The following is a 26930-nucleotide window of genomic DNA, read 5'->3' on the forward strand; positions in this document are numbered from 1 at the left end:
ATCCAACTCTACAGGGAAGCCGAAATGTCATCAAACTCTACAGGGAAGTCAAAATGTCATCCAACTCTACAGGGAAGTCAAACTGTTATTTATCTCTACAGGGAAGCCAAAATGTCATCCAACTCTACAGGGAAGCCGAAATGTCATCAAACTCTACAGGGAATCCAAAATGTCATCCAACTCTACAGGGAAGCCAAAATGTCATCCAACTCTACAGGGAAGCCAAAATGTCATCCAACTCTACAGGGAAGCCAAAATGTCATCCAAATCTACAGGGAAGCCAAAATGTCATCCAACTCTACAGGGAATCCAAAATGTCATCAAACTCTACAGGGAAGCCAAAATGTCATCAAACTCTACAGGGAAGCAAAATGTCATCCAACTCTACAGGGAAGCCGAAATGTCATCAAACTCTACAGGGAAGTCAAAATGTCATCCAACTCTACAGGGAAGTCAAACTGTTATTTATCTCTACAGGGAAGCCAAAATGTCATCCAACTCTACAGGGAAGCCGAAATGTCATCAAACTCTACAGGGAATCCAAAATGTCATCCAACTCTACAGGGAAGCCAAAATGTCATCCAACTCTACAGGGAAGTCAAAATGTCATCCAACTCTACAGGTAATCCAAAATGTCATCCAACTCTACAGGGAAGCCAAAATGTCATCCAACTCTACAGGGAAGCCAGAATGTCATCCAACTCTACAGGGAAGCCAAAATGTCATCAAACTCTACAGGGAAGTCAAAATGTCATCAAACTCTACAGGGAATCCAAAATGTCAACCAACTCTACAGGGAATCCAAAATGTCATCCAACTACTACAGGGAAGCCAAAATGTCATCCAACTCTACAGGGAAGCCAGAATGTCATCCAACTCTACATTTAAACAATGACAATGATGTATGTTCATTATCAGTTTTGGTTTCTGTATTCCCTTATTTCTGAATACTTAATTTGGTAGCAACATCATGAGGAACACGTCTATGTAATTGTCAATCAAATATAACGGTCAGTCTTTGTCATACACGACGAAACGATGATATCACGTGACCAGTCGCAAGCTAGGCGATATTTCAATATACAAATGTATAACCGTTTGACCCCACTTCAGCCAGCCCGTGACTACTTGTAATGACAGGGACGATTACAGTGGTAATCTTGGGTAATTACTGCGCGCGCTTTATGGCCATAGCCACATGTGGCTTGTAGGGAAGGAATTGGAAATAGAGGAGCAATAGAGATAGTAATGAAAGATAAATAATCATCATGTTGATAACCCTATTGATTCGAAATAAAGTATCTGACCTACAATTAGAACAAAGTCAGCCTTGACTGATATAAAGAAAACAAGTGTTCGTCTGATTGCTGTTATGTACCAGTGCTGCCATCTACCGCAGTTCATCAGCACTGACTTCTGGTGGCCATACATTGCATTGTACACGTACGTGTTGTCATGAAGTCTGATCCTAAGTATACTGGTGATGACCGCTGGTGGCCGCCCATTTCATGGTACACGTACGTGTTGTCATCTGGTGGGATGTGAAGTGTACTGGTGATGGCCTCTGGTGGTCACCCATTGCTAGATACACGTGCTGTTGTCATCTAGTGTTATGTACAATGTATTGGTGATGGCGTCTGGTGGTCACCCTTTGCTAGATGCACGTGCTGCCATCTAGTGTAATGTATAAGTGCTGACATCTTGTGACCACTTACTGCAGCGCTACCATTTTCTGTGATGCATCAATGCTGACCTCTGTTGTCAATGTTCAATGTTAGATACACGTGCTGCCATCTTATGTGATGCTTCAGCGATGACCTCTAGTTGAACATTCTCGATATCTAAATTTCTACTGCAGGAGATCAGAGTTACTGTCATATGCTGTAAAATATCAGTGCCACTGTGCTGCCATCTTCTGTAATGTATCGGTGCTGGCCTCTAGTGACCACTGCAAGATTCCACGGTGCTGCCATCTATAGTTCGGTATCCGTTCCCACTGCTAGATACCATTACATGGAGGCATTGGTGCTGCCATCTATTGTTGTTTCCGTGCTATAAAGCATTTCCTGCTCTTCATTAAAAGCTCTCATGTCTTGTTGCAGAACCAGGTTTTGTATAACTACTGATGACTTTAAGCAGCTGTGGCCTATGCCGGTTATTACCCTTGGTCTATTAGGACTATATACGTCGGATACTGTACCTGGTAGTGCACGAGTCCTTCCAATGTCCTCTGCTTATCATTGTACAGGTCAGTCATTTACGTTTTATTATATATTAGCAGTCAGTCGCTTTGTTATTGTACCAGTGTTGCCATCTAGTGGTCACTGTAGTAGCCTTGTATCATTAGTGCCCTCTACCAAGCACATGGTGTACTATACAAGAGCGTGCTGCCATCTGAAGGCTAATGGTTCTGTGTTATTGATAGTGACGTTTAGCGCGGTCGATTGGGCTCCTCCCTTTCACATAGATTTACCACCGCCTAGTGATGTGATTAATGCGCCGATCGGTGAATCGGTCGCTATTTCTGGCCCTATTACATCCTCAGGCGGCTGTGTAATTCGCCTGTCCTGGACATTGTTTTAATGATTGAAAAATAATCCACAACCACGATTAGACGTTCATCTTGATATACAAACAAAAAACCTTCACTGTAAGCAAAACAAGACTTGTGATATACAGCCATATATTGCACTGCGCATGCAAGGCGTACATAGAACGAACCAGTATTAATGGAAGGAATAAACTATTACACAGGCAAGTAAGTTGTCGGGGGAATTCAGGCAAGGCAAGTATGTTGTCAGGGGAATTCCAGACAAGGCAGGTATGTTGTCAGGGGAACCCAGGCAAGGCTGTTATGTTGTCAGGGGAATCCAGGCAAGGCAAGTATGTTGTCGCAAGAACCCAGGCAAGGCAAGTATGTTGTCGGGGGGAACCCAGGCAAGGCAATTATGCTGTCAGGGGAACCCAGGAAAGGCACGTATGTTGTAATGGGAATACACGTAAGGCAGGTATGTTGTCGGGGGAATTCAGGCAAGGCAAGTATGTTGTCAGGGGAACCAAGGCAAGGTAAATATATTGTCATGGGAACACACGTAAGGCAGGTATGTTGTCCGGGGAATACAGGCAAGGCAAATATGTTGTCATGGGACCCCAAAAAAGGCAAGTATGTGGTCAAGGACCTATGCGAGGGGAGTATGTTATCAGAAGGACCCAGATCAGGCAAGTATGTTGTCAGGGGATACTAAACAAGACAATTATGTTGTCCAGTGAACCCAAACAAGGGATGTATATTGTCAGAGGAACCCTGACACAGCAGGGCTGTTGTCAGCAGAGCCCAGCCAAGACAATTATGTTGTCCCTGGAACCTAGGGGAGGGAGGTATGTTGTCAAAGGATATTAGGCAAGGCAAATATGTTGTCAGGGGAACCAAGATAAGACAAATATATTGTCAGGGGAACGTAAACAAGGCCAGTATGTTGTCCGGGTAATCCAAACAAGGCGAGTATGTTATCAAGGGACACAAACAAGACAAGTATGTTTCCAGGGGACACGAACAAGACAAGTATATATGTTGTCGGAGGAACCTAGCCAAAGCAGTTGAACACAAAAAGGCAAGTATGTTGTCAAGGGACGCAAACAAGACAAGTATGTTGTCAGGGGGAACCCAAAAAGCCAAATATGTTGTCAGGGGACACAAACAAAACGAGTATGTTGCAAGGGAACACAAACAGGACAGGTATGTTGTCAGTGGACACACACAAGACAAGTATGTTGTGCGAGGAACCTAGGCGAAGGAGGTATGTTGTCAACGGAACTTAGGCAAGGCAAATATGTTGGAAGGGGAACATAAACAAGGGAAGCATGTTGTCAGGGGAACCCAGGCAAAGCAAGAATGTTGTCAGGGGAACCCAGGCAAAGCAAGTATGTTGTCAGGGGAACTCAGGCAAAGCAAGTATGTTGCCAGGAGAACCTAGGTGTTACAATACATTTGTAACTGCACAAAGTATCAATATGTTGTGCGTAGAAATGGTTCACAGTGCGCAGAATCGGATAGCTAATAATCGTTCATCATAATCACACAGATGGTATATTTACAAATATAATGTCGGTCTCTTACATTTGTATGGAACCCAGGCAAGTGTATTGTGTACCCTTGGTACAATTCATTCGTATGAAAATGGGAACCCAGGCACGTGTATTGTGTACCCTTGGTACAATCCATTCGTATGAAAATGGGAACTCAGACACGTGCAATTGTACAATATGAAAAGGGGGGGGGGGGGGGGGGGGGGGGGGGGGGGGGGGGGTCTAAAGCATGTGTTTATCTGGAAGGAGATGCTGGGTACGTGTTGTTGTACAGAAAGACATAAATTTGTCTGTACATGTGTGTAATGAAATATATTGTCTTAGTCCGATACAGTTACGCCTGTCTCGTTAGCTCACCTGCTGAATAGCATGCTGGGATGACAGTCTACATAATCAAACAGAAGGTCACGTTGGTAAGATATGTTAAGAATATTTAACCAACAGGTCCAGGATCACGATACTGTGCCAGTGATACGGTGGGATAAAAAAAACTATCAAATATTTTAAAATGAATGACATAGACCTATATCAAGGTCACAGAGTCATATGTTTTCAAATTTTTAAACTTCTAAACGGAGGGCTATCAGATCTGCTCGAAAAAATGTTCTTGGTCTACTTTCAAAGTCACATCTGTCAAATTTGTTAAAGGTATTCTAATGTTTTCTCCTGAAATACGAAACTTCCAAGATAAAGATATAAGACAATTTAAGTGATAATTATTGAAAACTAAGAGAATGCTGTTCCACATCCATGATTAATCAATTTTGAGATTCACGTGAATGATATCATCTTCAAAGTGGTCACTTCATAAAGTCTTCACTTCATAATCTGCAAAACAGGTGAACCTCATAGGCCTATTGGGGCTCAAACGTACAGTAACAGAATTTGTCGTGATCGCACTATTTTGACACAGACGAATACGTGTCCAGGCAAGATAAAATAAAGGAAGTGTCGACTGGACTAGTCACTCTGTAGGGACGAGTACGGTAATTGTTTAGGGACTTATCAGATGTAAGACACTTACAAGTATTGGATTAGTGTGACAAGGAATGGTAACACGCAATGTATTACGTACATCTAGGATAGGAGATATAGGGTCCAACACCGACCGTGGCCAGCCATTTCTGGACGTTGGACGGAGAGTACAGGAGGGACCGGGTAATCTGTTCTATCAGACTAGTTCGTTAATCCATTCAACGCTGACAATCTTGTTCATTAATTTTCATTACAGCGTCTCACGAAGGTGCTGACCTAGCTCAAATAATACCTCATGACTTTGTGTTCTTTCCGTGTGCGGATCTCACGGTGTGATTAAATAAGAAAAAATAAAGATAATTGGTTACAGATACACTGTGCCTAAATTAAAGTGATTAAATCAATTATGAACAATAAAAAAATAATGTTTATAGAATTATTTCCTGTTTAGACATTTCCGTTTACTTACGGTATGTGACAAATAATTCTAGAAGCATTAGTACATTTTAAAACTAATGCTACCAGGCACAGAATTAAAACTTAGGATCAAACATCCAGTCAATGTTTACTACAGCTATTATCAGTTCTATTGAGATTTTAAATTTATTTTCTAATTTTCAATTTTAATTTTAAAAGCCTATTTTTTATTATTATTTTGTTTTCTCTATTATATCCCTTTGATTCAGAATAAATTCTAACCTTGTACACAAATTTATTTCCTCCAGTTGATCGGTATCAATGAATGATTACATGATTCAAGTGTAATCAGACTGGTACATTTTTCCTGGTATCGATTTGCGCATCTTTTGTTATCAATATTAAAGTTTTGTTAAAAAGGATTTAACATTAGTAGAATATTTGTTCTTTAAGCTGAAAAATTCTTTCATGAAACAGCCTACAATTTGACTGTCTCTTGTACCAGAGCAGCAACATTTCTGACTGTACACACTGTATACCGTACAGCCGCCGTCCTCAGTATAAGACTTATTCAGAATACAATGTCACCATTGTTTGCCTGTTAAAGTCCTGTAAACAGTTAATTAAAAATTCAAATATCATATTCTACCAAAATGATACGAAAAGAAAAGTATAATTGTTCAATTAATTAACAACAACAACCACTCCCCCGAAATCAAAAAAAAAAAAACCCATTTTAAATGAAAATTTTCTTGGAAATGTTTTAACTAAACTGGCTATATAAAATCAATCAATTAATTGTTTACACCTGTCACTCGATAAAGATCACAGCGAACAAACAAACGAACGAAACCAAAACAACAGGATTCAGAAGGGTGATCCCTTTAAAATGTTTCAACGAAACTGACTTCATCATTCCGTCATCAATATATACATTTCAGTACTTTACACAAGTACGCAGTCTGCTGACACCTCTCTCGAGAATGTTTAGGTATGTGGACACCTCAATCGTCTAAATATAGCCGGGGTCAAACCAGGATCCTAGATTGGATTTAATAATTTATCCTAGCTTACTGATGTAGCTGTATGGGGTCAAATGTCATCGGGACCATTCGCAATATTAATCAAACCGGAATTATCCGAAATTTACCGGGAAAGTCCGAACTTAACAATTATCTGTACTAGGATATTTCAGCCACATACGCATGTCGAATGAATTGATGGTTTTATTTTTGTTAAATATATTTTGAAGAATATTCAATTTGTAATTTTGGTGTAAGTTATGGCGGTAGATATTACATTGCAGCAGACACACTTGATAGGCACCTTACAGGCGAAAGTTCGTCTTCCCCGAAGAGTTATCGTCCCTGTTGTGAGGACCAATACATACAGGGGTGATATCACTAAGGCATCTATCGATTTTAAGAATTCCACATACATCAAAAGATTTTTGACATTCATGTGGCAAACTAAATTAACATTTACTCAGCGATCAATGTTGACCATGTACTTCTTGGGATCATGTAAGACATTGGTGATATATATCTATATAATGTACTGTATCCAACACATATCATAACGACACATAATGGATACTTTAAAAGATAACTGATCTAATTTATGACATCTGGTCAACTTGCTAAAGGTGTAGTCATCAAGAAGTTTAACTTTGTTAACGAACTAGTCTCAGGCTGTCATTGTCGCCAAACAGGTTTCACCATTTTAAAATTGAAAATGATTTTTAATGTGACAGGCCGTATCCTAATTCCACCGTTTCGCCCCCATGACCGCCGACCTGCCCTCGATCACAGGGGCATGGCACATCATCAATAATAAGTGATCTAGATGTCGGAAGGTTATTCTTTCATTCTGAGTTGCAGAAACGTTCCAAGCTCCTGTTCCCTCGATCGATGTTTAAGGGTCCAATCAGCAAGCGTGTATGGTTTCTTATTGTATACGAATTGTTGATGTAATTCGGCGATGTTTGTTGCCGTTGATGATATTTATATTTGTACACCTTATTGTCTTTCTAGCGAATTTCCATTTGACGTCATGCCAACATTACAAGTCAGCGCACGTGAGGAAGCCGAAACAATAATGGTTTTAACTTCCGGTGACAGCCTATAATGTCATCATTTTCTAAATCTAGTTAACGTTTGCAGTAAGTGTGGCAGATAAATGTCTTACGTTTTGTGTACTCTAAGGAATTGTTTAGAATTCCTAACAAAAACAATGAGTTATTTCTTATGTAATATCCTTTGTGTGTCTGGAAGGAGTTTGAATTTTTGTCACTGTATACTAGCTCAGGCTGGTGTGACTGATTCCCCTATTACCTATCTAGCTAGTGGTAGGATGTCCGGACAGAGGAACACTCGATTTGGCGTCGTTGACCAATTCATGTGCATTGGAGATAAAGACCCGGGTTGTGGTTGTCTTTGAGAGCAAAAACTTTGTATAGGATAGGTCACCTTACTTACGCTGGATGGATGGGATTCTCTTTAGTCATGTCCGCATGGAGATCGAAAGGTGGCCAGAGCGAGCACCAGCGAGGGCGGGGTATTTTTCAATATTTCTTCCTATAACATGTATATATTTTGATAACCCTGGTCATTAGTGTGTTTAGGATATATTGACACAAAGGAAAGCGATATTTCAGGCGAGCCCAGGACGCTATTACAAAATCTTAATGAGTACCAATATTGAATTCTCAGAGGAAAGCTATAGGTCCAGGCCTCAAAATGTCCCGAGTCCTAAAAACCACTGATGATATAGCAGATTTTCTTTGTTATCACGCTAGGTGTTGAACTTTGAAAAATGTATACTGTCTTTATTCGAACATTCTTGAATTCCGATATTTGTCGAAATTGACCGGAAAACTGTAATCGTTATCCGCATGTTCAACATAGTTTGAAAAAATAGAATTTATATTCTAACCTGACCCTGTGTCATCGATCGTCGTTAGTGGCGGGAAAGTGTGATGAGTCCCATGCCGCCCTCCCGTGGAGCGCTGACGACGTCACCGAATGGTCGGCGGGTTCCTTCTCGTGATGTTCACGTGGATAGCGTGACGTCGACGATTTATCTTCTGGCCTAGCAGACAATTCTGGGATCCTGGTCCCTTGACACAACAGCCAGGCATTCTCTTTGTATGCATGCCGAACCAAGCTAAATACCTCTTACACGTATTGAGGTGTGATGTTTTCTTTAATTTTTTTTTTTTTTTTTTAAATTTCCTATTTTTTTCTCACTTCCGAAAGTCATGTGATACCGCTCGACGTAAAGGTGCTTGTTACCAGAGTGAAGACTGGATCTTGTTTAGTTTAAAATTTCTTTTGGACAAAATGCCTGTTCACGCAGTTGCTATATAAATGATAATCACACTGAAAGTAAAATAAACACATGCAGCATCACCATAGGACACAAACCATACCATAACATCATCACACAGGGACAACATATACCACAACACCAACACACAGGGACAACATATACCATAACATCATCACACAGGGACAACACATACCACGATATCAACACACAGGGATAACATATACCACAATACCAACACACAGGGACAACAAATACCATGATACCAACACACAGGGACAACAAATACCACAATACCAACACACAGGGACAACATATACCACAATACCAACACATAGGGACTACATATACCACGATACCAACACACAGGGACAACAAATACCACAATACGAACACACAGGGACAACATATACCACGATACCAACACACAGGGACAACATATACCACGATACCAACACACAGTGACAACATATACCACGATACCAACACACAGGGACAACATATACCACGATACCAACACACAGGGACAACATATACCACAATACCAACACACAGGGACAACATATACCACAATACCAACACACAGGGACAGCAAATACCACAAAACCAACACACAGGGACAACATATACCACAATACCAACACACAGGGGCAATATATACCACAATACCAACACACAGGGACAACATATACCACGATATCAACACACAGGGACAACATATACCATAACACCAACACACAGGGACAACATATACCACGAATATACCACGATACCAACACACAAAGACAACACATACCATAACATCATCACACAGGGACAACAAATACCACAATACCAACACACAGGGACAACATATACCACAATACCAACACACAGGGACAACATATACCACGATATCAACACACAGGGACAACAAATACCACAATACCAACACATAGGGACATTATATACAGTACCAGGATATCAACACACAGGGACAACACATACCATAACATCATCACACAGGGACAACACATACCACGATACCAACACACACGGACAACAAATACCACAATACCAACACACAGGGACAACATATACCACAATATCAACACACAGGGACAACATATACCACAATACCAACACACAGGGACAACATATACCACAATACCAACACACAAGGACAACACATACCATGATATCAACACACAGGGACAACATATACCACAATACACACACACAGGGACAACATATACCACAATACCAACACACAGGGACAACAAATACCACGATACCAACACACAGGGACAACACATACCACGATATCAACACACAGGGACAACACATACCACAATACCAACACACAGGGACAACACATACCATAACATCATCACACAGGGACAACATATACCACAATATCAACACACAGGGACAACATATACCACAATATCAACACACAGGGACAACATATACCACAATACCAACACACAGCGACAACAAATACCATAACACCAACACACAGGTACAACATATACCACAATACCAACACACAGGTACAACATATACCACAATACCAACACACAGGTACAACATATACCACAACACCAACATACAGGTACAACATATACCATAAAATCAACACACATGGGCAACATATAACACGCCATCAGCAAACGGGGACAACATATACCACACTACCAACACACAGGGGCAATATATACCACATACCAACACACAGGGACAACATATACCACGATATCAACACACAGGGACAACATATACCATAACACCAACACACAGGGACAACATATACCACGAATATACCACGATACCAACACACAAAGACAACACATACCATAACATCATCACACAGGGACAACAAATACCACAATACCAACACACAGGGACAACATATACCACAATACCAACACACAGGGACAACATATACCACGATATCAACACACAGGGACAACAAATACCACAATACCAACAAATAGGGACATTATATACAGTACCAGGATATCAACACACAGGGACAACACATACCATAACATCAACACACAGGGACAACACATACCACGATACCAACACACACGGACAACAAATACCACAATACCAACACACAGGGACAACATATACCACAATATCAACACACAGGGACAACATATACCACAATACCAACACACAGGGACAACATATACCACAATACCAACACACAGGGACAACACATACCATGATATCAACACACAGGGACAACATATACCACAATACCAACACACAGGGACAACATATACCACAATACCAACACACAGGGACAACAAATACCACGATACCAACACACAGGGACAACATATACCATAAAATCAACACACATGGGCAACATATAACACGCCATCAGCAAACGGGGACAACATATACCACACTACCAACACACAGGGGCAATATATACCACATACCAACACACAGGGACAACATATACCACGATATCAACACACAGGGACAACATATACCATAACACCAACACACAGGGACAACATATACCACGAATATACCACGATACCAACACACAAAGACAACACATACCATAACATCATCACACAGGGACAACAAATACCACAATACCAACACACAGGGACAACATATACCACAATACCAACACACAGGGACAACATATACCACGATATCAACACACAGGGACAACAAATACCACAATACCAACAAATAGGGACATTATATACAGTACCAGGATATCAACACACAGGGACAACACATACCATAACATCAACACACAGGGACAACACATACCACGATACCAACACACACGGACAACAAATACCACAATACCAACACACAGGGACAACATATACCACAATATCAACACACAGGGACAACATATACCACAATACCAACACACAGGGACAACATATACCACAATACCAACACACAGGGACAACACATACCATGATATCAACACACAGGGACAACATATACCACAATACCAACACACAGGGACAACATATACCACAATACCAACACACAGGGACAACAAATACCACGATACCAACACACAGGGACAACACATACCACGATATCAACACACAGGGACAACACATACCACAATACCAACACACAGGGACAACACATACCATAACATCATCACACAGGGACAACATATACCACAATATCAACACACAGGGACAACATATACCACAATATCAACACACAGGGACAACATATACCACAATACCAACACACAGCGACAACAAATACCATAACACCAACACACAGGTACAACATATACCACAATACCAACACACAGGTACAACATATACCACAATACCAACACACAGGGACAACATATACCATAAAATCAACACACATGGGCAACATATAACACGCCATCAGCAAACGGGGACAACATATACCACACTACCAACACACAGGGACAACAAATACCACAATACCAACACACAGGGACAACACATACCACAATACCAACACACAGGGACAACACATACCACGATATCAACACACAGGGACAACACATACCACGATATCAACACACAGGGACAACATATACCACAACATCAACACACAGGGACAACATATACCACAATACCAACACACAGGGACAACATATACCACAACATCACCACACAGGGACAACACATACCACAACATCACCACACAGGGACAACATATACCACAATACCAACACACAGGGACAACATGATACCAACACACAGGGACAACACATACCACAATATCAACACACAGGGACAACACATACCACAACATCACCACACAGGGACAACACATACCACAATACCAACACACAGGGACAACATATACCACAATACCAACACACAGGGACAACATATACCACAACACCAACACACAGGTACAACATATACCACAACACCAACATACAGGTACAACATATACCATAAAATCAACACACATGGGCAACATATAACACGCCATCAGCAAACGGGGACAACATATACCACAATATCAACACACAGAGACAACATATACCACAATACCAACACACAGGGACAACATATACCACAATACCAACACACAGGGACAACACATACCATGATATCAACACACAGGGACAACACATACCACAATACCAACACCCAGGGACAACATATACCACAATACCAACACACAGGGACAACACATACCATGATATCAACACACAGGGACAACATATACCACAATACACACACACAGGGACAACATATACCACAATACCAACACACAGGGACAACAAATACCACGATACCAACACACAGGGACAACACATACCACGATATCAACACACAGGGACAACACATACCACAATACCAACACACAGGGACAACACATACCATAACATCATCACACAGGGACAACATATACCACAATATCAACACACAGGGACAACATATACCACAATATCAACACACAGGGACAACATATACCACAATACCAACACACAGCGACAACAAATACCATAACACCAACACGCAGGTACAACATATACCACAATACCAACACACAGGTACAACATATACCACAATACCAACACACAGGTACAACATATACCACAACACCAACATACAGGTACAACATATACCATAAAATCAACACACATGGGCAACATATAACACGCCATCAGCAAACGGGGACAACATATACCACACTACCAACACACAGGGGCAATATATACCACATACCAACACACAGGGACAACATATACCACGATATCAACACACAGGGACAACATATACCATAACACCAACACACAGGGACAACATATACCACGAATATACCACGATACCAACACACAAAGACAACACATACCATAACATCATCACACAGGGACAACAAATACCACAATACCAACACACAGGGACAACATATACCACAATACCAACACACAGGGACAACATATACCACGATATCAACACACAGGGACAACAAATACCACAATACCAACAAATAGGGACATTATATACAGTACCAGGATATCAACACACAGGGACAACACATACCATAACATCAACACACAGGGACAACACATACCACGATACCAACACACACGGACAACAAATACCACAATACCAACACACAGGGACAACATATACCACAATATCAACACACAGGGACAACATATACCACAATACCAACACACAGGGACAACATATACCACAATACCAACACACAGGGACAACACATACCATGATATCAACACACAGGGACAACATATACCACAATACCAACACACAGGGACAACATATACCACAATACCAACACACAGGGACAACAAATACCACGATACCAACACACAGGGACAACACATACCACGATATCAACACACAGGGACAACACATACCACAATACCAACACACAGGGACAACACATACCATAACATCATCACACAGGGACAACATATACCACAATATCAACACACAGGGACAACATATACCACAATATCAACACACAGGGACAACATATACCACAATACCAACACACAGCGACAACAAATACCATAACACCAACACACAGGTACAACATATACCACAATACCAACACACAGGTACAACATATACCACAATACCAACACACAGGGACAACATATACCATAAAATCAACACACATGGGCAACATATAACACGCCATCAGCAAACGGGGACAACATATACCACACTACCAACACACAGGGACAACAAATACCACAATACCAACACACAGGGACAACACATACCACAATACCAACACACAGGGACAACACATACCACGATATCAACACACAGGGACAACACATACCACGATATCAACACACAGGGACAACATATACCACAACATCAACACACAGGGACAACATATACCACAATACCAACACACAGGGACAACATATACCACAACATCACCACACAGGGACAACACATACCACAACATCACCACACAGGGACAACATATACCACAATACCAACACACAGGGACAACATGATACCAACACACAGGGACAACACATACCACAATATCAACACACAGGGACAACATATACCACAACTCAACCCAGGACAACACTACCACGTTACCACCACAGTGCAACATAGTTACCACAATACCAACCACATGGACACATTTACACACTCACCACACAGTGTGACGACCCATCCACACTCACCATACGGTGACAACATATACCAACAATCACACGGACTGGGTCACTATCTCGCCTGCATCAACGGGAACACTGACGTACACATATCACCCAGCAGACAACATACCACAATACCAACACACAGGGACACCTATACCACAATACCAACACAGGCACTGTATGCCGACAACACAATACCAGTACTATACACCAAGGGACAAACATCTACTATACCATAATCCCATTGCAACATTACACACAAGCCATACACACCGGACAACAATACCATGATATCAACACACAGGACAACACATACCACAATTCCAAAACCAGGTACAACATATACCACATATCAACAACAGGGACAACAATACACATACCAACACAGGACAACATACCACAATACCAACACACAGGGACAACATATACCACAATATCAACACACAGGGACAACACATACCACAATACCAACACCCAGGGACAACATATACCACAATACCAACACACAGGGACAACATATACCACAATACCAATACACAGGGACAACATATACCACGATACCAACACACAGGGACAACATATACCATGATACCAACACACAGGGACAACATATACCACGATACCAACACACAGGGACAACATATACCACAATACCCACACACAGGGACAACATATACCACAATACCAACACACAGGGACAACAAATACCATAACACCAACACACAGGGACAACATATACCACAACACCAACACACATGGACAACACATACCACAATACCAACACACAGGGACAACATATACCACAATACCAACACACAGGGACAACAAATACCATAACACCAACACACAGGGACAACATATACCACAATACCAACACACGGGGACAACATATACCACAATACCAACACACAGGGACAACAAATACCATAACACCAACACACAGGGACAACATATACCACAATACCAACACACAGGGACAACATATACCACGATACCAACACACAGGGACAACACATACCACAATACCAACACACAGCGACAACAAATACCATAACACCAACACACAGGGACAACATATACCACAATACCAACACACAGGGACAACATATACCACGATACCAACACACAGGGACAACATATACCACAACATCACCACACAGGGACAACATATACCACAATACCGACACACTGGGACAACATATACCACAATACCAACACACAGGGACAACATATACCACAATACCAACACACAGGGACAACATATACCACAATACCAACACACAGGGGACAACACATACCACGATACCAACACACAGGGACAACATATACCACAATACCAACACACAGGGACAACATATACCACAATACCAACACACAGGGACAACATATACCACGATACCAACACACAGGGACAACATATACCACGATACCAACACACAGGGACAACATATACCACAATACCAACACACAGGGACAACATATACCACAATACCAACACACAGGGACAACATATACCACGATACCAACACACAGGGACAACATATACCATAACACCAACACACAGGGACAACATATACCATAACACCAACACACAGGGACAACATATACCACAATACCAACACACAGGGACAACATATACCACAATACCAACACACAGGGACAACATAAACCATAATACCAACACACAGGGACAACACATACCACGATACCAACACACAGGGACAACATATACCACAATACCAACACACAGGGACAACATATACCACAATACCAACACACAGGGACAACATATACCACGATATCAACACACAGGGACAACATATACCACGATGTCAACACACAGGGACAACATATACCATAACACCAACACACAGGGACAACATATACAACGATATCAACACACAGGGACAACACATACCACAATATCAGCAAACGGGGACAACATATACCACACTACCAACACACAGGGACAACAAATACCACAATACCAACACACAGGGACAACACATACCACAATACCAACACACAGGGACAACACATACCACGATATCAACACACAGGGACAACACATACCACGATATCAACACACAGGGACAACATATACCACAACATCAACACACAGGGACAACATATACCACAATACCAACACACAGGGACAACATATACCACAACATCACCACACAGGGACAACACATACCACAACATCACCACACAGGGACAACATATACCACAATACCAACACACAGGGACAACATGATACCAACACACAGGGACAACACATACCACAATATCAACACACAGGGACAACACATACCACAACATCACCACACAGGGACAACACATACCACAATACCAACACACAGGGACAACATATACCACAATACCAACACACAGGGACAACATATACCACAACACCAACACACAGGTACAACATATACCACAACACCAACATACAGGTACAACATATACCATAAAATCAACACACATGGGCAACATATAACACGCCATCAGCAAACGGGGACAACATATACCACAATATCAACACACAGAGACAACATATACCACAATACCAACACACAGGGACAACATATACCACAATACCAACACACAGGGACAACACATACCATGATATCAACACACAGGGACAACACATACCACAATACCAACACCCAGGGACAACATATACCACAATACCAACACACAGGGACAACACATACCATGATATCAACACACAGGGACAACACATACCACAATACCAACACCCAGGGACAACATATACCACAATATCAACATACAGGGACAACATATACCACAATACCAACACCCAGGGACAACATATACCACAATACCAACACACAGGGACAACATATACCACAATATCAACACACAGGGACAACACATACCACAATACCAACACCCAGGGACAACATATACCACAATACCGACACACAGGGACAACATATACCACAATACCAATACACAGGGACAACATATACCACAATACCAATACACAGGGACAACATATACCACGATACCAACACACAGGGACAACATATACCACGATACCAACACACAGGGACAACATATACCACGATACCAACACACAGGGACAACATATACCACAATACCCACACACAGGGACAACATATACCACAATACCAATACACAGGGACAACAAATACCATAACACCAACACACAGGGACAACATATACCACAACACCAACACACAGGGACAACACATACCACAATACCAACACACAGGGACAACACATACCACAATACCAACACACAGGGACAACATATACCACAATACCAACACACAGGGACAACATATACCACAATACCAACACACAGGGACAACAAATACCATAACACCAACACACAGGGACAACATATACCACAATACCAACACACGGGGACAACATATACCACAATACCAACACACAGGGACAACAAATACCATAACACCAACACACAGGGACAACATATACCACAATACCAACACACAGGGACAACATATACCACGATACCAACACACAGGGACAACACATACCACAATACCAACACACAGCAACAACAAATACCATAACACCAACACACAGGGACAACATATACCACAATACCAACACACAGGGACAACATATACCACGATACCAACACACAGGGACAACATATACCACAACATCACCACACAGGGACAACATATACCACAATACCGACACACTGGGACAACATATACCACAATACCAACACACAGGGACAACATATACCACAATACCAACACACAGGGACAACATATACCACAATACCAACACACAGGGACAACACATACCACGATACCAACACACAGGGACAACATATACCACAATACCAACACACAGGGACAACATATACCACAATACCAACACACAGGGACAACATATACCACGATACCAACACACAGGGACAACATATACCATAACACCAACACACAGGGACAACATATACCATAACACCAACACACAGGGACAACATATACCACAATACCAACACACAGGGACAACATATACCACAATACCAACACACAGGGACAACATAAACCATAATACCAACACACAGGGACAACACATACCACGATACCAACACACAGGGACAACATATACCACAATACCAACACACAGGGACAACATATACCACGATATCAACACACAGGGACAACATATACCACGATGTCAACACACAGGGACAACATATACCACAACATCACCACACAGGGACAACATATACCACAATACCAACACACAGGGACAACATATACCACAACATCAACACACAGGGACAACACATACCACAATATTTAATAGTATACATGTATAACGACATTGTTAGTTTTGTTGATTTTCTTGAAATTTTTAATTGATAAAATATATTGCGATATCCATGATTCAATTTGTACAGGAACGAGCTAATCATTGATTTTGGTTTATTTAATTAATTGGTGTTTAACGTCCTATTAACAGCCAGGGTCATTTAAGGACGCGCCTGGTTTTTGAGGTGGAGGAAAGCCGGAGTACTCGGAAAAAAACCACCTACCTACGGTCAGTACCAGGCAACTGCCCCACGTAGGTTTCGAACTCGCAACCCAGAGGTGGAGGGCTAGTGATAAAGTGTCTGGACACCTTAAACACTCGGCCACCTCGGCCCCTAATCATTAATTAATTCACATTGCGAAATAGAATGAACATACATTTCTTCTTTCTTATACATACATTATCAGCGGTGTTGATATGGTAACGTGGTCATTGGTATGAGAGCGAGGACGAGGGAGGTCGGGTTACTCAGTGGTAACACGTTTGCCGTCAATATAGACGGCTGGGGTTGGATTCTCCGATTGGACGTGAAAAGTCTAGGAGTCACCTACCCGACCATGTGGTTTTCTCCGGGTACTCCAGTTTCCTCCCACAGTAAGACCCTTCGTGCGCTTCCAAGTGTGATAAATATAAGTTGATATAATTGTTACGCAATTGTTGTAAAATAAATGATTACATCTAAAAACACGAGGAGAAAAAAAGGGGAGGGGGTCGAAAGAGGAGGAGTTGAAAAAAACAAGGTATGGGTCAATAACGAGGAGGAGGAGGAGGACGACGAGGACGAGGACGAGGACGAGGAGGACGAGGAGGACGAGGAGGACGAGGACGAGAAGGAGGAGGGGAAGGAGGAGGAGTAGGAAGAGAATTAGGAGGAGGGGAATTAGGAGGAGGGGAAGGCGGGGGTAGGAGGATGTAGAGGAGAAGGAAGAGGAGACGGAGGAGGGGATGGAGGAGAAGAAGGGGGGGGGGGGGGGGGGGGGAGGGAGAAGGAGGAGGGGATTTCTTAGTCATCAGTCACTGCCCAAAATGTAGTCCCCGGGTAACTTGATATCTAAGTGATGACCCACCTTCTCCATAGGTTTAAAATGACAACCAAGTTTTCAGTTATGCTTACGTTTGTTTTTACAATGTTTATAGCCAACAAATGATATTTTTACCATATTTGAATCATTGCCAGACAAACTTGCTGTAATAAAGTTCCATCTGATGTTCACATGGTGTGTCTGTGGGGAAACGGTGTCTGCCTGTTCGCGTTAAAATGTCTGTTACACTAGAATATTTTGACGCATAGACGGGCTATTTACTTTGTAAGTCCAATGTTTTTGCGTGATATTTTTACGTTTTTCTTTCAAACTGTTCTTATTGACTATATTTTAAGAAGTTTGCATTACAATGACAAGGAAACTGAGTATGGCGAGTCGTGAGTATGAAAAGTTGTATGTATTCTACGATGTTAACAGTTCAATATACAGGTATTATCCAGTGTTATGGAAACATAACTTTCTCTTTGATTTCTCAACATAATCTGACAAAAAAGGTATGTTATCAACGCCGATTTCTGATCGAATACGCACTGAGTAGAGACAAGGAGAGTTTGTGTCTGTATGTAAGACGTACAGATATTTTGAAGACAATCACCTGACTGTGTACCATGTACATTGTATATGGAAGTGTACGAGAGACTGAGAGTTTGAGGACGATTACCAACCCTGGTTACTTGTGTGTACGGAAGTGTACGAGAGACAGAGAGTTTGAGGACGATCACGTACCCTGGTTACCTGTGTGTACGGAAGTGTACGAGAGACAGAGAGTTTGAGGACGATCATCTACCCTGGTTACCTGTGTGTAGGGATGTTTACGAGAGACAAAGAGTTAGAGGACGATCATCTACCTTGGTTACCTGTTTGTACGGAAGTGTACGAGAGACAGAGAGTTAAGGGACCATCATCTACCCTGGTTACCTGTTTGTACGGAAGTGTACGAAAGACAGAGAGTTTGAGGACAATCATCTACCCTGGTTACCTGTGTGTACGGAAGTGTACGAGAGACAGAGAGTTAGAGGACGATCACCTACCCTGGTTACCTGTGTGTACGGAAGTGTACGAAAGACAGAGAGTTTGAGGACGATCATCTACCCTTGTTACCTGTGTGTACGGAAGTGTACGAAAGACAGAGAGTTTGAGGACGATCACCTACCCTGGTTACCTGTGTGTACGGAAGTGTACGAGATACAGAGAGTTTGATGACGATCACCTACCCTGGTTACCTGTGTGTACGGAAGTGTACGAGAGACAGAGAGTTTGAGGACAATCATCTACCCTGGTTACCTGTTTAGGAAGTGTACGAGAGACAGATATTTTGAGGACGATCACCTACCCTTGTTACTTGTGTGTACGGAAGTGTACGAAAGACAGAGAGTTTGAGGACGATCATCTTCTCTGGTTACCTGTGTGTACGGAAGTGTACGAGAGACAGAGAGTTTGAGGACGATCATCTACCCTGGTTACCTGTGTGTACGGAAGTGTACGAAAGACAGAGAGTTTGAGGACGATCACCTACCCTGGTTACCTGTGTGTACGGAAGTGTGCGAAAGACAGAGAGTTTGAGGACGATCACCTACCCTGGTTACCTGTGTGTACGGAAGTGTACGAGAGACAGAGAGTTTGAGGACGATCACCTACCCTGGTTACCTGTGTGTACGGAAGTGTGCGAAAGACAGAGAGTTTGAGGACGATCACCTACCCTGGTTACCTGTGTGTACGGAAGTGTACGAGAGACAGAGAGTTTGAGGACGATCATCTACCCTGGTTACCTGTGTGTAGGGATGTTTACGAGAGACAAAGAGTTAGAGGACGATCATCTACCTTGGTTACCTGTTTGTACGGAAGTGTACGAGAGACAGAGAGTTAAGGGACCATCATCTACCCTGGTTACCTGTTTGTACGGAAGTGTACGAAAGACAGAGAGTTTGAGGACAATCATCTACCCTGGTTACCTGTGTGTACGGAAGTGTACGAGAGACAGAGAGTTAGAGGACGATCACCTACCCTGGTTACTTGTGTGTACGGAAGTGTACGAAAGACAGAGAGTTTGAGGACGATCATCTACCCTTGTTACCTGTGTGTACGGAAGTGTACGAAAGACAGAGAGTTTGAGGACGATCACCTACCCTGGTTACCTGTGTGTACGGAAGTGTACGAGATACAGAGAGTTTGATGACGATCACCTACCCTGGTTACCTGTGTGTACGGAAGTGTACGAGAGACAGAGAGTTTGAGGACAATCATCTACCCTGGTTACCTGTGTGTACGGAAGTGTACGAAAGACAGAGAGTTTGAGGACGATCACCTACCCTGGCTACCTGTGTATACGGAAGTGTACGAAAGACAGAGAGAGTGAGAACGATCATCTACCCTGGTTACCTGTGTGTACGGAAGTGTACGAAAGACAGAGAGTTTGAGGACGATCACCTACCCTGGTTACCTGTGTATACGGAAGTGTACGAGAGACAGAGAGTTTGAGGACGATCATCTACCCTGGTTACCTGTGTGTACGGAAGTGTACGAAAGACAGAGAGTTTGAGGACGATCACCTACCCTGGTTACCTGTGTGTACGGAAGTGTGCGAAAGACAGAGAGTTTGAGGACGATCACCTACCCTTGTTACCTGTGTGTACGGAAGTGTACGAGAGACTGAGAGTTTGAGGACGATCACATACCCTGGTTACCTGTGTGTACGGAAGTGTTCCACACAGATGGACAGATGAAGAGTACCTGTCTACCCCATCCATTAATGTAATTGACCATTTCCTTAATTACATAATAATATATATGGCCATCCGTTTGAAAGCGCCTAATTCATATATCAGGCGCAATAATTGTATTATTTAAAGTTAGAAAAAAATCTTGATATGGCGGGAAGTAGGTTATTCCTTTTTCAATCGTAAAAATGGCAAATGTTTCTTCTTACACATCGGCGTTTTATAATCTTCTTTCTGGAGTTGGGACACATTACTAACTACTAAAATTAACCAATAGGAACTAGTTAATTGACTTTAACACTGTCGCCGTTGTTAAAGTAAATCTACAATTAGATCATTCCATCAAAATCCTACTATAATATGGTCTTAATAGGCCAGTTACGGGATATAATATGCTTACACAAAGGCACAGTCTAATTATCTCATTTATATTTGATACGCATAAGCTTCGCTGCTGTTTCGCGGCGTTAACTAGTCATAAAAACAAAGATGTAATGAATGTATTAGGCGAGTTATGATTCAAAGTTGGAATGACACCATGGATTAGTCTTAAAACATGCTATTGTTTTTCTCTTTTCTCATTGTTCTTTGTTCGCTTTGTCATTGTTCTTTCTTCTTGTTGTCGTTGTTTTTCTTTTTTCTTTTCCTTCCTTTCCTTTATGGTTGCTCTTGGTTCTCGTTGCCCTTTCTTTTCCTTTGTCGTTTTTTTTTGCTCTCGTCGTTCTTTGTTTTCGCTGTCGTCGCCCTTTCTTTTCATTTGACGTTGTTTTTTTTTCGCTGTCGTCGTTCTTTGTTTTCGCTGTCGTCGCCCTTTCTTTTCATTTGACGTTGTTTTTTTTTCGCTGTCGTCGTTCTTTGTTTTCGCTGTCGTCGCCCTTTCTTTTCCTTTGTCGTTGTTTTTTTCCGTTCTCGTCGTTCTTTGTTTTCGCTGTCGTCGCCCTTTCTTTTCCTTTGTCGTTTTTTTTCGCTGTCGTCGTTCTTTGTTTTCGCTGTCGTCGCCCTTTCTTTTCATTTGTCGTTGTTTTTTTTCGTTGTCGTCGTTCTTTGTTTTTCTTGTAGTCGCTCTTTGCTTTGATGTCGTTGTCCTTTCTTTCCTTTGGTGTTGTTCTTTGTTTTCGCTGTCATTGCTTTTGCTTTCGTTGTCGTTGATATTGGCTTGCGTTGTCGTTGCTCTTTGCTTTGCTGTCGTTGTCCTTTCTTTTCTGTATCGTTGTTCTTAATTCTTGTTGTACTTTTTTTCCTTGTCATCGTTTTTTTTATATTTTAATACTTTAATTATACACGGAAAACAGACAGGTTAGACTATCTTGGTTCCCTCGTTCTTATTCAATCGTCTAGCTAATTTTCAACTTGTTCATGTTATATTAATACGGAATAACTATATACCCTAAACATTTTCAATCAACAGTAAATATTTAACATTTTATCGCTTAGATGTATTTTCTTCTTTTTCTTAAAACTTTTTTTTATTCAGACAAGGCGTAGTACTTACATTACAATCATTGTCCTCTCGCAGGAGGGCCTTCTCGTGTCATTCATCTTTCTCTACATTCATTCTACTTTCATGCATCCTTGAACTCTCTTATATATATAACGTTTAACATAAATACATACATGTAGACAGTAAATAAATAAATAAATAAATAAATAGTTTTTATTAATCACATAAATAAATAAATATATACATTAATAAATAGTTAACAATATTTTAATGAATAAACAGGTAGGATTAGTCGGGAGTTTACTTTGTTTAGAAAAAAACATCATGGAAAATGTACTGTTTTGATCCGAAATGTGAATGTTGTCGTTCTTTGTTTTCGTTATCGTTGCTCTTCGCTTTGCTGTCGTTGTCCTTTTTTCCCTTTGTCGTTGTTCTTTTTCTTTTCGTTATCGTCGTTCCTTGTTTTCATTGTCGTTGATCTTGGCTTTCGTTGTCGTTGTCCTTTCTTTCCTTTGTCGTTGTTCTTTGTTTTCGTTGTCGCCGCTCATTGTTTTCGTCGACGTTGTCCTTTCTTTCCTTTTCGTTGTTCTTTGTTTTTGCTGACATTGTTCTTTGTTTCTTTATCGTTGTTCTTTCGTCGATGTTCTTGGTTTTCGTTGTTCTTGTTTGATCTGGTTATTGTTTTTGTTTGGTTCACGTTTAGTTCACTTTAACATTTGATTTTGTCTTTAGTTGTCTTGGATATTGGTATTTTGGTCATTACTATTGATTTTCTTCGTTTTTAGTTTTCTCTAAATTTTTCATATGTCATGTTACATGCCCTATTTCCAGCGACATGAAGTCTGTGAAGCGTCATACATCATATTTCCATTATCAAGATTTCAATATCATTATATCTTCGTCATTTTCATAACATATACTGATATACTATTGTATGCTAACAATACATAGATTTAAAGCTGGTAAGGTCAATGCTCCTGAGAGTGGATTTTATATACCTTTACATTTTTTACGGATTAAAATTATCAGTTAATGCAGATTATATTATAGATGCCTAAAAATCCTGTCATCGAAGAATACCATCAATCTCCTAATTTGATACGTATTCCTGACAAATGTTTCATCAACATGACGTACGTGTAAAAAGTATTTGCATATACTGCTTACATAACAGTCGTTTTTGTAGTTAATGTAAGGATTCTAACAGCCTTGAGATATTGATTGTACACATTTGGTAAATAAAACCTTCAGTTCTACTTTCCTTGTAGTTATATCGATATTGTAGACCTACCCCATATAATTATAGTTTGACGTATTGCTGTTTTGTATAAAGTATTATATCGAATGTGTGCTGTATATTCTATATTAAGTCTTAAATCATATAGATAAAATAACGGTATCATGTCTGATATTGTGTATTTGTCTTATTCAATATGACACTTCCGAAATTAATAGCATATTCTAATTGTGTGTGCGTTGGTAATTGATGTTTAGGTGAATCGAGGACTCCCTGATATCGACAGCCTATACCTATAGACAACAATATAAGCCAGGAAAATAGATGAGATATCATAACTGAAGGAATAATAGAATATTTACCTGACTTGAGGATGTGACAAAGAGAATTCCCAGAGGGTTGACATTTCTTTGTCACACCCCCTAGGTAAGGAATTATTATCTTTCTCCCACCACTTCAAAAAATTGCATATCAAATCGTGGTCAAGGTATATTTATAAACCATTCTCATTTAAAAGAAGTACCCCAAAAAGACACTGAAATAAGGTAACAGTGATATTATTCTGGTATTAACAACAGTACATCTTGTCATTTCATAAAACTCTCATTATCATATTTAATATTAAGTAACAACGTGGGAACTATTAGTGACGTCACTCAAAAAGTACTTCAGTAAGTACTTCCGGTTCAGAAGGTTACCGCGTGCAATCTGTCATACCCTTGGGGGTTGACAGAGATATCTCTAACGATTAAAACTGGGGGTAAACCGGTGAACTGTGGGAGAATGTATATTTCTTACACGCATACAATGTTTAAGATAGGAAATTGTAGAAAGAACGCAAAATGAAATGTCACCCTTTCATATGAATTGAATAATTATATTTACAAGGTTTAAACTTGTGTACCGGAAATCGCATTATACAAATGTACATCTGGTATTTTAAGATAATTTAAGAGACCGAAATGATGGATAGCGAGAACGAAGATTAGAAAAACCTAAAGCCTTAACAAAATAGATAGACAGTGTAATACCCTTGTAATTCAATCAATATGTCAATTTTGGGTATTGGAAATTAATATAAGAATGTCGAATACATAATCTATTTTTATTTAATATCTGAATCATGCATGCCATGTAGGGTTATAACAAACCCCAGGGACTAAGCGATCAGACAGCAGAGTTTACATCCAGTCAGCTC

The 26930-nt window shown here is 41.0% G+C and overlaps 2 protein-coding genes across 2 annotated transcripts; one reads left to right on the plus strand and one right to left on the minus strand.

The window, feature by feature from the left end:
* The first annotated feature begins 3134 nt into the window (after positions 1 to 3134).
* LOC117344091 (glutamic acid-rich protein-like) lies at positions 3135 to 20151 on the plus strand. The gene is made up of 3 exons (XM_033906741.1): positions 3135 to 3223; positions 3545 to 3736; positions 19986 to 20151. Exons 1-3 carry the CDS (start codon positions 3135 to 3137, stop codon positions 20149 to 20151), a joined length of 447 nt encoding a protein of 148 aa, XP_033762632.1.
* Positions 20152 to 23613: 3462 nt separating this feature from the next.
* LOC117344092 (nucleolar protein 58-like) lies at positions 23614 to 24066 on the minus strand. Its single transcript, XM_033906742.1, has one exon. It carries the CDS (start codon positions 24064 to 24066, stop codon positions 23614 to 23616), a length of 453 nt encoding a protein of 150 aa, XP_033762633.1.
* Between the last annotated feature and the right edge of the window lie 2864 nt (positions 24067 to 26930).

This window comes from Pecten maximus, chromosome 15, assembly GCF_902652985.1.
Source record: "Pecten maximus chromosome 15, xPecMax1.1, whole genome shotgun sequence".
Lineage (NCBI taxonomy): Eukaryota > Metazoa > Mollusca > Bivalvia > Pectinida > Pectinidae > Pecten > Pecten maximus.